Source organism: Lathyrus oleraceus, chromosome 7 (genome assembly GCF_024323335.1).
Source record: "Lathyrus oleraceus cultivar Zhongwan6 chromosome 7, CAAS_Psat_ZW6_1.0, whole genome shotgun sequence".
NCBI classification, from domain to species: domain Eukaryota; kingdom Viridiplantae; phylum Streptophyta; class Magnoliopsida; order Fabales; family Fabaceae; genus Lathyrus; species Lathyrus oleraceus.
The window spans coordinates 6,689,423-6,704,189 of record NC_066585.1 but is presented as its reverse complement, the minus strand read 5'-3'; the positions used below and the strand labels follow the sequence as shown (position 1 = coordinate 6,704,189).

At 31.3% G+C, this 14,767-nt stretch overlaps 1 protein-coding gene and 1 pseudogene across 1 annotated transcript; one reads left to right on the top strand and one right to left on the bottom strand.

Moving 5' to 3' along the window:
• LOC127100608 (uncharacterized) lies at positions 1-2,565 on the bottom strand (annotated as a pseudogene).
• A 9,095-nt stretch (positions 2,566-11,660) lies between these two features.
• On the top strand, positions 11,661-13,812 carry LOC127106481 (uncharacterized). The gene is made up of 4 exons (XM_051043768.1): positions 11,661-11,775; positions 12,118-12,381; positions 12,784-12,987; positions 13,072-13,812. Exons 1-4 carry the CDS (start codon positions 11,773-11,775, stop codon positions 13,330-13,332), a joined length of 732 nt encoding a protein of 243 aa, XP_050899725.1. The 5' UTR covers positions 11,661-11,772; the 3' UTR covers positions 13,333-13,812.
• The last annotated feature ends 955 nt before the right edge of the window (positions 13,813-14,767 follow it).

The following is a 14,767-nucleotide window of genomic DNA, read 5'->3' as shown; positions in this document are numbered from 1 at the left end:
CTAACATTTACCTGGTATCAGATCCAATATGTAATGATTGATTCTATCCACAACTTCAATGGTTGAGGCAAGAATGGCTTTTCCTTGTAAGAACGTAACATCTTGAAATTTTTCCAACAAATTCGGATATGTGTAATCAACGATAGCCCTTATTGGATCTTCAAAATTTGAAATTAATAATTCTTTTGGAATTTCTATATCAACCAATCCATCATTTGGTTCAGAAATCTTACCATCACCAACTTGCAATATCCATTTTGAGAATTTTGCTAGTTCATCAGAACTTGTATTATCCCTTCCATGTCGAAGTCTCATATTCTTTGTGAGCTTTAGAACCTGACAATATTCCCAAACATAGGATGAGCTAATAGATGCATGGACAATATCAAAACGACTTGCTCTAGGAACAACTGGAAGAATCTGTCGGAAATCTCCTCTAAAAACAACAACCTTTCCACCAAAAATTGCATTTTGGAAACCCTTTTTGCTCATGACATCTTTTAGGGTTTTATCCAATGCCTCAAAGCAATGCCTATGAGACATAGGTGCTTCATCCCATATTATGACATCGGTGGCTTCAAGTAGTTGTGAATGATCAGTGTCTTTGTCGATATTGCAAGTTGAGTTGTCAAGTGTTGGCACGGGTATTTTGAACTTTGAATGTGCGGTTCTTCCACCTGGCAATAATAATGATGCTATCCCACTTGAAGCAACAGTAAGAACAATTTTTTCTGTGAACGAAGGGCACTTGATAGTGTTCTCCACATGAAAGTTTTGCCGGTTCCTCCGTAACCATGTAAAAAAACACACTTCCTCTTTTTTTGTTGACAGCATCCATGATGGTATGATATATTGCAAGTTGTTCATCTTTAAATTATCAAGTTATAATTATAAGTAAAAAAAATATAAGAGATTTTTAAATTCATAATAAAAATAAAATATGTCACCTGTAAGTGCATGAAAAAGCTCTTCGAAATTCTTTTGCTCTTTCTCAGCATTGTAATCAAGTTCGTCGTAAATCAGCCGGTTGCCAACATGCTTTGTGACATAGCTATCCGGATATGGCATACATGTAAATTCATGTAAACTTCTTCTATTTGATTGCATCATATTTTCAATCTCAATGAGTGTCAAATTCTTTAACTCAGTGTCTGATAGTTGCAATTCTGTCAACATTTTATAAGCAGTTATATAGTAACAATTTGAATATATATCATAAAATACATATACAACCTGAAAGTGTATATCTAATATTATTACAAAATATTCAACGGATAGCATTAGATAAGTAGTTAGATTCAGCTTAGAAACATTATTCTAAAATTTGAAGATCAAATTCAACACAAAATTGTATTTTAATTAGTTAGGAATATGAATGCATATGATGTTCCTGTAAGGAACAACATACTTACAAAATGTAGGATATATATGAATTGTTAGGTAATATTTAACAAATAGGTATTGTATGTATCTTAATCATGTCTGCCATTAGTTACTTAATAGTTAACATATAATGTATGATGTAATATTAATCAAATTCTGTTTACACTTAGTTTTATGATGCGCAGAGCTAATTAATTAATATAAAACATATGGGTCAACACAAATTCATATATGAAAGATATAAAATATTTTGATAATTAGTAAAGACATTCTCTATAAAATAAAATAAGTTAAATAAATATTCAGACTATTGCATATAGTGCAGACCAAAACTATTTCTTCAAAGGAAAAACAAATAATGGAAATTTACCTCTTCTATTAGTATTATGTCTCTGTTGATATAAAATACCGTCAGATAAAGTCCTCCAGGTTTGTTCCCAAACATGACGTGGCCTATTCACTGTACCGGATAGCAACATCGTAACAAATAACTTTCTCAAAAAATGTCCAGAACCCCAATCTTTTGCTTCATTTATCGCTGCAACATATTCACTGTCATCGTTAAGAAATCCCATATGGAAGCATGCATCCCTAAAGCTATCCTGAACCTTTCCATCAACGAATTTTATATCTTCATAGCAAGTAGGGCCCTTGACAACTGTCAGCATCATTCTCAAATAATACAACTCACCGGTACTTGGAGGAACCCAAATTAGGCGGCCAATAGTATGACCCCTTTTTCGTGGTCTCCACCGTCTATATCTTCTGTCATATACAAACTTCGTCAGAAATTGAGAGTAAGTTAAATTTTGTGCCTCAAAGTATATTTTGTTTGCTTCCATCCACGCCGTAAACATTGATTCTTTCACACTTGGTTTGTCAAGCACCTCATCAATCAATTCATAATCAGTATAGTAAACAGAATTATCTCCCTCAAGATGGAAGTACAACCTCTCAACTGCTGGTGACCTACCATGAATAGGAAATGAAAAAAAGCCTCCAACACGCTTCACTTGGTGAGACATATCTACAATCAAGATATTGCTTGATTTCATCAACATTTCTTATGACCGAAGTTCCATCAGATTCAGTTTGGACAACCGCAGCAGTAATTCTATCATAACCTTTGTTAATATACTTGAATAAGTACTTAATAGAAGTACTCTGATTACACCACTCCATATTGACGTGTGCTTGATATTTTTTCAACAAATATGGATTATAAGGAACTACATACCTGTTATCAAGTTGAACTTGTTTTTTCATAACCGTATTACCGGTTTCTCTTCTTCGGTACATAGGATATCCATCTTGATCAACAATGGTCTGGGGCTGAAACTTTTTGGGAAAGTATTTTGAGCACTTTCCATCTTTCATGCAGGGTGAAGACCTGTTTGCTATACCACATGGACCATGGATCATATGTGTTTTTACCAAATCATATAGTGGCTTATCATCTTATTTTGTTGGTATCTCTGTTGAAATGATCTTGTCTATATCATTTGGAGTTGGATACTTGCTGGAGGGATGCAAGAATATAAGGATATGGGAATGTGGTAAACCCCGCTTTTGAAATTCAATCGTGTATATATCTGCAATAAAATGAGTTTATCATTAAATATTCGGATAATACGTATATCATTAGATAAAATAATTAGAATTAAAACTTACATGCAACAACTCTCCCTAACACATGCTTTTTTGTTAGATCACACAACAACTCATCAAACTTAATCTTGAAGACTCTAGAAATGATATCCGGACGATCTTGAGAATTCAAGTTATTTTTGGCAACCAATCTCTAAATTTCAGGTCAGTTAGGATTGCAAGTAAATGTGATAAAAAGATCCGGAAAACCAAAGTGACTACAAATAGCCATGCCATCAAAATAAAGGTGTTCCATGAACCTTCGACTTCCAACATAAGTCGACGGTAAAACGACTCTTTTACCTTTGTTGGAACCTTGAGTGTTGGAATTCTGTTCTCCATCATTCAAATTGCCATATTTAGAAACACGCAACCTTTTTTGATGTTTTCTTATATAATTTAATCTTTGGGACTCCATCATCGTAAATCCATCAACCAAGAATTATTGAAACAACCTTCTTGACAGTAATAGTGTTTGTGCTTCATTATTCCTAGATTGAATCCTAAAAGCAAGCCATTCTCTAATTGTAAGCTTATTCCTCTTCATTGGTTTTTTTGAATTAGTTTCCCTAAGAAGAACGCTAACTCTAAATCCATCTTCACCGTAAGGAAACAACAGTGGATACTGGTATGACAAATAACTTGGATGAAACTCACTTATTCTTTTCAGTTGTCCACTCTGTCTCTCAAGAAGAATATCTCTTTTATGACCTGTATCAACATCACCAACGATAAGCGCGGCGACCTCTGAAACAGTTGGATGGTTGTAGGTCCTGCCGTCTGTTGATCTGTCAGAGATTAATTTCAACTTAAGATCAGGTAAACTGCAATTTTTCAATCTATCTGCTGCCATCCTAAAAGACTTAGCATGTGTGTTGAACTTATCCAACATAAGCTTCAATCTTTTAACAGTATCTGGAATAATATAGGGGTTGTTCCTGCATATTGATTTTCCAAAGGTTAGTCTATTCAAAATATATTAATAGTATACTGTGATGGCATATTTTTTAGAATTATGGAATTTTTAATCATGAAGTAAATCGTATGAAGAATATAAACTCACCCTATTGCTTCAATTCTATTCTGAACCTCATTGTCGGTGTCGAAAATGTATAGTTGAGCAAACTTTGGAGATTCTCCAGGTAAAGGAAGCATGCTCCCAATCCGATGGCAGACTTGTCCATGTATTCTTAGATTAGGTGGTCCCCTTCCATCTTGAAATTTGTTGTCGACCTTCATACCCGATGATGTAAAAGCAAATATCATGTTGTACAATCGACAATATTGCTGATAATTTATACTTTCGCTTTCGCTATTATCAAACAATAAACGCCGAAGTAATAATGGTGGTGTTTTCAAAAGTGGCAAAACAACTTTTCCGTTTCCGCAACATAGTTGGAACTTAGGAACTGAACAATTATTTCCTTTCTTCGTTTTTTCTTGATACCACATAAGTGCTCCACAATGTGTGCACTCAACCGTAGGATCACCAATATCAGAATAATCTATTTAAAAGAAACGTTTTTGAATATTATAATGCATTTATTAAATTTGCTAAGTCTGTTAAATGAAAAGTTATAAGTAAAACAAATGTTAGAGTTAAACATACCAATATTGCAAGAATTAATTGATGAGGAATTGTATTGAAAGGCTTCGTCATCATCAAGACTGGAACTGGAATCATAATTTCCATCTGCAACATTAAATTCGCAAGAGTTGTCACTGATAGAATCATCAGTGGATGTATCATCAACAGAGTTATGCATAGCAATGTTAAAATTTGGAACAGAATTGAAAGTAGATGCATCATGTACAGGAGAATTGGGTGTGGATGAAAAAGAGGGATCATGATTCTCATTGGCAAAATAATTTAAAAGTTTCACACTCATGGATTGAATAGCACCCACATTCAGTTGTTTTTTGGATTTGTAAGCAGAAGTACTTGGTTGCGCACTCATGTTCAAGTTTCTTGCATTAGAATGTGGAGAAGTTATATTGGAAGGTGGTGTTACTAAATGAGTAAATGATGGAGTATTGATCCTGAAACAACTTGGAGAATTCTTGTCAAAGTTCTCATCATGAGATTGTGAGATTCTTCTTTGTAGAATTTGTTTTCTCCTTTCCCGTGCAAAAGCCGCAGCCTGTTTCCTGTAAAATGAATTTTCACTTATATTATATAAATAACATAAAGATTAAGAACAAATTAAAGTTTCATGTGCAGCCTGCATACTTGTTTAAGCATCGCGATCTCAGCCAAACTAATGACTTCGGCCTTTCATATAAATTTATCAAAATCGGAATACTGTGAGGTTTGAGTTGTTTCAACTTGCAAACTTGATGAAGAAAGCTTTGGCAGTTCAGCATTTAGGCTGCGAGTCATTATATAAAAGAATCAATATAGAGTAAAATTCTATCACCATGTACGACATTGTACGAAAAAATCATAAGGGAAATCTGATACGCCAAGATGTTTGTGAAATACCTATCCTTCAGCTTCTTAATTTCAACATTACTAATATCATTAATGATCAGCTTTGTGCCACTCCAAGCATTAGATACATTTAAAGGAAAACCTCCTTCAACACCAACTAAATATCAGCATAATGAAGCAAGTACATTGGGTATTTAAATTATCAACAAAACACGATAACGTTTACCTCGCGCAGCCTTTATCCTTGCGTTTTGTAATAGAATAACAATGTTCACATCTTCCCCATGGTTCTTGTAGTATTCATAAATTGCAATGCAAAATTACCCCATAGTGTACACTGCACGACAATTTTGCTACCAATAAAAAAAGCAAAGATGTTGTGGTTCAATTACACCACAACAAACAAAAGCAAAACACTTTATGATTTTTAACAGAATGGAAACCAACAAAAAGGAAACGAATACAATGTAAATAATTTTTTGAGTATACGAACTCAAATGTTTTCATACCTCATGTCAGTGATCATAAACACAAACTTGCTTTTGTTGTTATCTGAGTTTATCTGAGTCTGCAGAATTTCAGTAACTCCTCCAACTACGTCTTCAAAAGTTTGATTAACAATGTAAGCATACATACAAGATAATCCAAATAAAATAGGTGAATAATATATATAAATATCAACGTACCAACCAATACATTAGGCTGGAATTTTCCATCAGCAATGGACGCCAAACCAAGAATGTTGAAATAATCTATAGGAATCTCCGGGAGCTCCGTTTTCTTAACATAAGTTGAACCACAAAATACCAACTTGTATCCATGAGTAGTAGACTTAAAGGAGAAATCGTTGTTTGAGACTTTAAAGTTCTGCATGATATATGAAGCTCCTACGGCAAGATCGCCCACATATTTCGACACCAGATGGAATGGTACAATTGCTTGTATCATATCCAACTTTTAATCATAAAAAATAAAAATGTGCCAAATTTGTTTCAGATAATCATTAACTATATAGAAATAAGTACGAAAATTAAAACATAAACAACTAACAGTGAAAATAATACCTTAGAATCAACCAAAATTAGTTCAAGGTGTTCTTTGTTTGACGAACTTCTCACAGTCCAGAGATGTCTACAACGAACAACAATCTTCCACAAATCTTTAGAATCGTTAATGTCCATCACGGATTCAATCGGTCGCGCCATCGTTGATGTAAATTCTGAAAAAATATGAAACCTAATTAGTAGGTTACAATACGTTCAAAAAATAGAAGAAACATGATTATCAATGAAATTGTGGAAAGGTTATGGAGTTTACCGAATGGAAAAGTTGAAAGAGGAAGAAGAAAGAATTTGTGAATGAGTGACGGAAATAGGTTTTCAATTTGTGAATGAATTGAAAGGGGAAACAAAAAGATATCATGAATGAGTTGAAAGGGGAAGAAGAATGAATTTGTAAAACCATGGTGTAGATAGGGTTTTCTAATTCCCAAAACAATTATAAATGAAACTCAATTTTCCAAATTGAATTGGAATTCAAAGAGGCATAAAATGAATTGGTGTCTGCGTATCCCAAAGCGTTCCTCGTGTATCCCATTTTGTATTTTGTATAAATCATATATGTGAGAATAAACTAAGAAATGACACCTCAGCAAAATTAATTGCCAAATCTCTAATAATTCAGGAATTTTGAAAAAGTCAGTAATACTCTTTTGTTTTAGTTAAAAATAGATTTGATCAAAAGGATAAATTAGAGAGTAATTAGGAATTGTTTTTATTAGTTAGATATTAGATAACAAAGAAAATGCACAAACACATACCACACGTTTTGAAAGGGATATAACATTTCTCTTTCTCTTAACTCGGTTTCCAGCACAAGATCAAAATTCAAAATTCCTTCACATCATTTCTTCGCTCTATCTCAAATTAATTTTCAAACTCATAGTTTCATCACCATCATCAAAGAACAGATCGAAAAAAAGAAAAAAAGAAAGGAATAGCGATTTGGGCAGTGATTGTGCGTGACATAGGATTTATGTGGCAATGCATCGAAGGTGAGGATGACGGGGGGACGGACTAGCATCGGTCTTGATGTGTGCAACGACTTTGTGGTGGTTTTCGTTGGTGGATGTGTGTGAATAAGGGAGGGGGTTTCGTCGGCCATTTCGCACAAATGGTGGTGCGATGATCAGAGATTTTTCAGAAACAATGGTTTCTGGTCGAATTCGTGCGGGATCCGATGAGACTCTGACGAGCTTTGATTTCTCTTCTTCTTTTATGTCAAATTGGATCTGTATGTCTTCGGAATTATTTGATTCATTTTCTCTCTGTGTTGAACTAGATTTGAGTTACTATTGTTGTTTTAAGATTAGTTGAAGAAATTGAATTTTATGAAGGTTTGAGATGGTTATTTGAATGTGTGTTTTTCTTTTGAATTTTTCACTTCTCATCGTGTTGTTGGAATTGTTCGCCATAATGTTGAACTTGAAGTTATAATATAAAGTGTTGTCAGTGGTGAGATTGAACTGTGTGCTTGATGCCTCTGTTACCTTGAACTCGATCGACGAATCTGCACAGAAGCTGCCTGAAAATAAAATTGCAATTTACGTAACAAATTACAAGCATAACCTAACAGGAAAGTTTGATGTTGCTTTGTGATATCTTCACTATACAACATTATAAATTAGAAAATATTATAATGACAAAATAAATTCAAATATATATAAACTTCCAAAAATTACAATCATCCATCATGAATTTTTATATTCTAAAAAAACACTTTTTATATGTAATTAAATAATATTTTTCTATTTCTAACACACCAAAATATATATAACAGTAAAATCAAATATATAAAAATGAACACTAGTATGTTGATATGATAAATTAATAACATAAAATAATTATATTTATAAATACTATAAGATGATTTACGCAAATTATATTTATGAAACTATAAATAAACACGACTACATGATTTTATAAAATAATAGAAGTATATGTATATAAATTATGTTATTGTGTTAGTGCTAAAAAGAAATTACAGGTTAGAAATTCGGATGATGATTTATACAATGAATTGTTAGTGAATATTATATAATAATGACAAGAATGCATAATCATAAAAATAGAGGGGAGCATCAAATTACAGTCATCATGCGATTTAAAAAAAAAATTTAAAATAAAAGAAAAAATATAAAACTACTTAAAAATTGGGGCTCTTAAAAAATTTTGAGACCCTGTGAAACTCTACGTGTAATAGGTGTAAGAGTGGTGTTAATATTATTGATCAAATGATTTTTACAAGAAAAATAAAGAGGCATAAGAAATCATCATATTACTTTATAAAAAATCAATAAAAATAAACTCTTTAAAACAAAGTTGGGACTCAAAAACGTGTTTGGGACTCTGTATGAATCTCTGTGTAATCCTCTCTGAAAAACGGAAATGAATCTTATTTATAAGACAAATTATATCACTGCAAATGAAAATGAATTAATTGTGATAAAGTACAATCAATTAGAAACTATATATAAAAAAATTCACCAATCAAAAAAGATTGACAAAATACATTGGATATGAACACTTTTGATATTTTTTAATTTTTAATATTTTTTGATTAATTTTATTAAATAAAACGAAAGAAATGAAAATTAAATATTTAAAAAATACCTAATAAAGAAAAGAAACAAAAATTAATTTAAAAATAAATAAAAAATACAATTTTTGTGAAAAAAGATAAAAGAGAAAAATATAAAAAGTGAGAAAAGTGAAACTTGAATTCAAGACCTCATATTCCTACTCCTTATACTCAATTTACTAATAAATGAACTATCTCGTTCATTCGAGATAAAATGCAACTAAAACACATGTAATAGTAAAAAGGTGGACAATATTTAAAATACTACACTATGTATAATATATTTTTTAGATGTATATTATATGTGGGTGTTATAAGATTTATTTAGAACATTCGAGGAAAACACAACCAATATAATCAATCCCTAACATCTTTACTAATATATTTTTATTCATTACTTTGCATTTTATCTTCATCTATTAATCATCTCTTTCTATCAACCCAATTAAAAACCCTAAACTTTTGTTCAATCAAAATAATGAAATTAAAATTAAATAAAGATTAACTGTCTTTAAGTTTGACATTATGTGGCTCTATCATTTTTTTATCACCATGACAATTTAGTACACTTGCAATTTAGAATATGTTATGCATTCCTCCATTAACAAGTAAAACATTAATGGTAGAGAGAAATGAATAGCAACCTACAATGCCATAACTGATGAGTATACCTTTCTAATTTCCTTTAAAACTCATGTTTCCATTGCTAAGGCGATCCCCAACATAGATTATTTAACTCTTAGGTATTCAAATATTCTTATGCCCACAAGGTTCATTCTCTTTCCATATTTTTAACATAGGACAAGTGAATCCATTGTGATATAGTAGGAACATAAATCATTTAAGTTGCGAGTTTTGTTCCTTTTATTGAAAGGTGTTCTTGCTGTACTTGGTATGGGCCTTTTGCAATGTGCCATGGGCAAAGATCCATAGTGATGATTAAATATGATATGGTTGAGGTTCTTGTATGAAGTCTCTATTTATAGATAATCTACCATTATTTCCCTTAATGAGATATCCAAAATATGGTCCTGGATAGAGTATTATGGCGAAAATTGATCAATGTAACAAATACCACTTAATAAAATAAGACTTAGTTGATTATTATTATTATTATTATTATTATTAATAATAATAATAATAATAAGAGCACAGTCTGATGCCATTTTCATCGTAATATTTACGAATGGGGTGAGGAGCCTAGTGATTGGACTTTTCCATGTTATGATTTGGCCTAATGTGGAAGTCGTCACCTTTCCTTTTTTGGGTAGGGCGAACTCATTATGTTCTTTTGTTTAGTGTCTTGAGTAACGATAATGAAAATAGTCGTGATAGTGGTTGCTAAATAATATATACTCCGTCTCTCTCAAGATGTTTTTAAGACTCTTTTATTGTGCTAGTCTCGATGACTAGTTCTTCCATTATTGATATTATTATCGTTTGTGCTACGTTGGCGATGATACCATAAGCGTGCTCAGATATTACTGAGAAGTATCATCCACTAATTATAAAAAAGAATGTTATCTTAAAGGCTGTTTAGATGGGGAGAAGGTTTCTCAGATGATTTGTGCGTCGATTAAGATTCTTACATGAACCTTTTATTTATAAGTTTCTAAGATTATTTTATTTTATGGATCATTAATAGTATGGTTAGAGAAAAAGAGAGGGAAAGAGAAAAAAAAACATTTTTAATTATTATTTTTATAATATTTTTTTTGAAAAAAATAAAGGACCACTTTTTTATGGTTTTTTTAATTATTATTTTTAAAATAAATTTATTATTAAAAAATAAAAAATATGATTATTTTAAAGTTGATTTATCGTATTTAAAACCTACCATAAAAATATATCTGATGAATTGAATATCTATCCATAAATTTAATTAAATGAATTTAATTCAATCAATTATGTAGTCCTTTAAAATACTTTAAAATTGAACAGACCTCGAGTCAATAAATTTTCAAATCTAAAAATTGATTAAATCACGATATAAATAAAATTAATTGAAGTAGCTTTCAAAATTTGAAACTTTTAAATGTAAAACACACGTCTCGTGAATGCTTTTATATCTTTGAACTGCCACTCTCACCCTAGGATAGTATTTTTGGGCCACCACATAATTTAATTTATTTACAATAAATAAATAAATAAAAACGAAAATTAAATATTCCGAGAATTTCGGTTAAATTGGCGGGAAATCGGTGGGGAGCAGCTAGCGAACTTTTTGGGATTTCCAATAACTTTCTACTCGTATTGGGTCCCACAGAACATTCACTGCAAACAAACTACCACCGTTAGATCACATTCTAATCTAACGGTATGAAGTCATTCAACTTCCCGCCGATTGTACGGTACTTTAACCCTTGCCCCAAAAGAAACGTTTTTTCTTTCTTCATATTTCACTTTTCCCAACGTTACAATAATTTTATATTATTATATATTTAATTAATAATTATCTTAATTTTAAAATTAAAATTAAAATCACAATTATATATATATATATATATATATATATATATATATATATATATATATATATATATATATATATATATATATATATATATATAAGAACTCATAATAACTTTTTCTTTATTTCAATCTCTCTCTCTCTCTGCTTTTTCACGCCGCATCTTCTACTTGTTTGAGTATCCAAATCTGAAACCAAAGAAATGGTAAGAACAATTTTTAGATTTGGTTGATTCTTGATGATGATGATGTTTAGTTGAACTTATTCTGATGATGTTTAGTTGAACTTATTCTGATGATTTCAGTAATCTTTTCTGTAAATGTTGATTGTTCTATGATAATAGTAATTTGCAATCTGCATGTGAAGATTTAGTTGATTTTTCAATTGCAGTTTGAATATCTGAGATTAGGTTTAGGTTTTTGATGTTTGTTTCAAGTTTACTGTTTTCAGTTATTGATTGTTGAAATAATGAAATGAGTTTTTATTTTTGTTTTTTAGGGTTCTTGAATTGATATTTTGTGGTTAAACTGAATGATGGATTTTGCAGGTGGGGAAGAATGATTCACCAAAGGAAAGGAATAGAGATTGGATTAGGGAACTTATGAATAGTAGTTCTGGTTATTGTGATGATCATCATGATCTTCGATCTAACGAGAACAATACTTTCTGTGTAGATTGTGCTGTTAGAATGTGTAGGCACTGTAAGGAAGCTCATTCCATGCATACAATGTTTCAGATATACAGATATTCCTATCAGGATGTTTTTCGGCATTCCGATTTGCACAAGCATTTTGACTGCTCAAATATTCAGGTCTCTTTTGTCCCAAGATATAGTATACTACTGAATCATTGTTTCATTTTCTCTCTGATTTAATCCAACTTACTTGCATTAATCTGCTTAATTGCTTCTATATTGTGCTTGATTTCATTTGTGTTTCTCTGGTTGGTGATAAACTCTAATGTTGTTAACCTGTTGAAATTACTTACAGTGACTAAATTTTCTATATGGGTTATATTATGAATGTTCTAATGTTGTTTCTCCATGAAATAAGTTGTGTTTATTTTTCTTTTCTACTAGTATCATTGTTATTGAACATTGTCCATGTATACACTCTCACACTCAATCTAACTATTTGCTTAATTGTTGAAGTATGCACCAATTTGTTATTGATCATCCACATCCACACTTACAATGGTTTCTGTGATTTATCAGACTTACATATCCAATAATGAAAGGATTGTGCATCTAAAACCTCGGCCTCCAATCTATAAATCTAAACCTGGTGATCAATGCCCTGAATCTAAATCAAAAGAAAGCAACTTATCCGCAAGATTTAAATTGGGAGGTACTACATGCGAAGAATGTGGAAAACACTTGCAAGACGAGCGCAGTCGCTGGTGCTCAATTATATGCAAGGTAAACAAACATGCTCTAAAGTAATGGTAAAATTTTGCTGTTTCCTATTACATCGCATTAACTCAAATCATGTGTTGTTGATAGATCTCAGCGCTTTCAGTGGAGCCTCAAAGCCAAGGTCCTAATCATCACACAAAAAGGAGTTTAGTTTTCAACCAAAGTGGTAGATGCACCATCACTCCCAAAATTGAAGCAATTGACTTCACTATGAGTGATAACCTTAATTCGGAACCGGAGTCATCTATTTCTGAAGCTGAGCCATGTGGGCGGGTTGAAGTTGTGAATTTCAGGAAGCGCCCGAGAAAAACCCCTCCTCAAAGGCCTCACTTTGTTTTCATTTCTTAGTCTATGTTTGGAAATTGCACTGCGACTTTCAAGGCGTCACATTGCGGCAACATGAAAGCTAGCACAGATAGCTTCCCAATTTTCACACCAGAGAAAAACCACTCCTCAAAGGCCTCTCTTTCTTTTCATTTCTCATTGCATGGCATTTTTCACAGCATCGCCATGCGGCAACATGAAGCTAGCACAGATATTCCCGGCCTCTACACAGTGTTCTTCCTACTCACTGTCCCACATTACTACTCTACTGGTCCCTTTGAGATTTTGTTTCCAAGTTATCATTTTTGGATAATAAGATAAGATATCATGAACAATTAAGAGAAGCTCAACTCCATTATACCCCCCCATATTGGGATTTTAAGTATAAATTGAGGAGTTTGAGGTACTTTTGCCATGAGGAAAGTGACTAGTTGAGCTTGTACAGCCTAAAACTTTTGCTATTGAAACACTCTTTTCAATTTAATTTCATCACTATTGATTGAATTTATCTCACCAAAACTTGTGAATACATGCACTGTAATGCTGCCATATGGGTGCGAGAGACAGTAGTTTCAAAAAATTCAAAGTATGTCATGTTTTTTTATATACTAAATTGTTAGAAGTTAAAATGTTTTGAAGTTTGAAAAGTCAAAGTTTGTTTGGTTACAGTAATATATGACAAGGAAATGGGGAGGGGATTGCCTCCAGTGGGATTTACACTGGATATGATCCAGTTTGAATTCAAACCCTTAAAAGCATCTTCTTCTTTTTATATTTTGAGTATATATTTGAATGGTCCAGATTTAATTGAACTATAATGTGACGGGAGACAATCCACTTTCCAAGGAAATGCGTCAGAGACACTTTTTAAAAACATAAAAAAACAAGTTTTTATAAAAAAAAAAGTAGTTAATGCATTAAAAATTAATAGTAAATTATTTTAAAATATATTTTATTTATTTGAAATTTTTAAAGAGTATTTCTCAAGATCAAATTATCATTTTTATTCGCAACAAATAAAAATGAAGTATTTGAAATGTCCCATATATTAGATTAAAGTAAATATTTTATTTATATTTTACATCACATATTTAGTTAAATCTACAACATAATTATTTGTTATAAAAATAGTTATTAATACAAATTAATTACTATGTAAGTTATTTCTATAACATAATTATTTGTTATAAAATAATTATTTATGTAATTTATTTATATAACAAATAATTATTTCTATAAGTTATTTCTATAACATAATTATTTGTTATAAAATAATTATTTATGTAATTTATTTATATAACAAATAATTATTTCTATAACACCTTATAGAAAATAAAAAATGTTTTAAGATTTTACAGATACATCTTCGGACGCACCATGCATCACTTTCATTGTGAGATATTTGATCGAATTCTAGTATTGTCGAATGATAGTTTCTTGGTTCGATAATCCGACATAA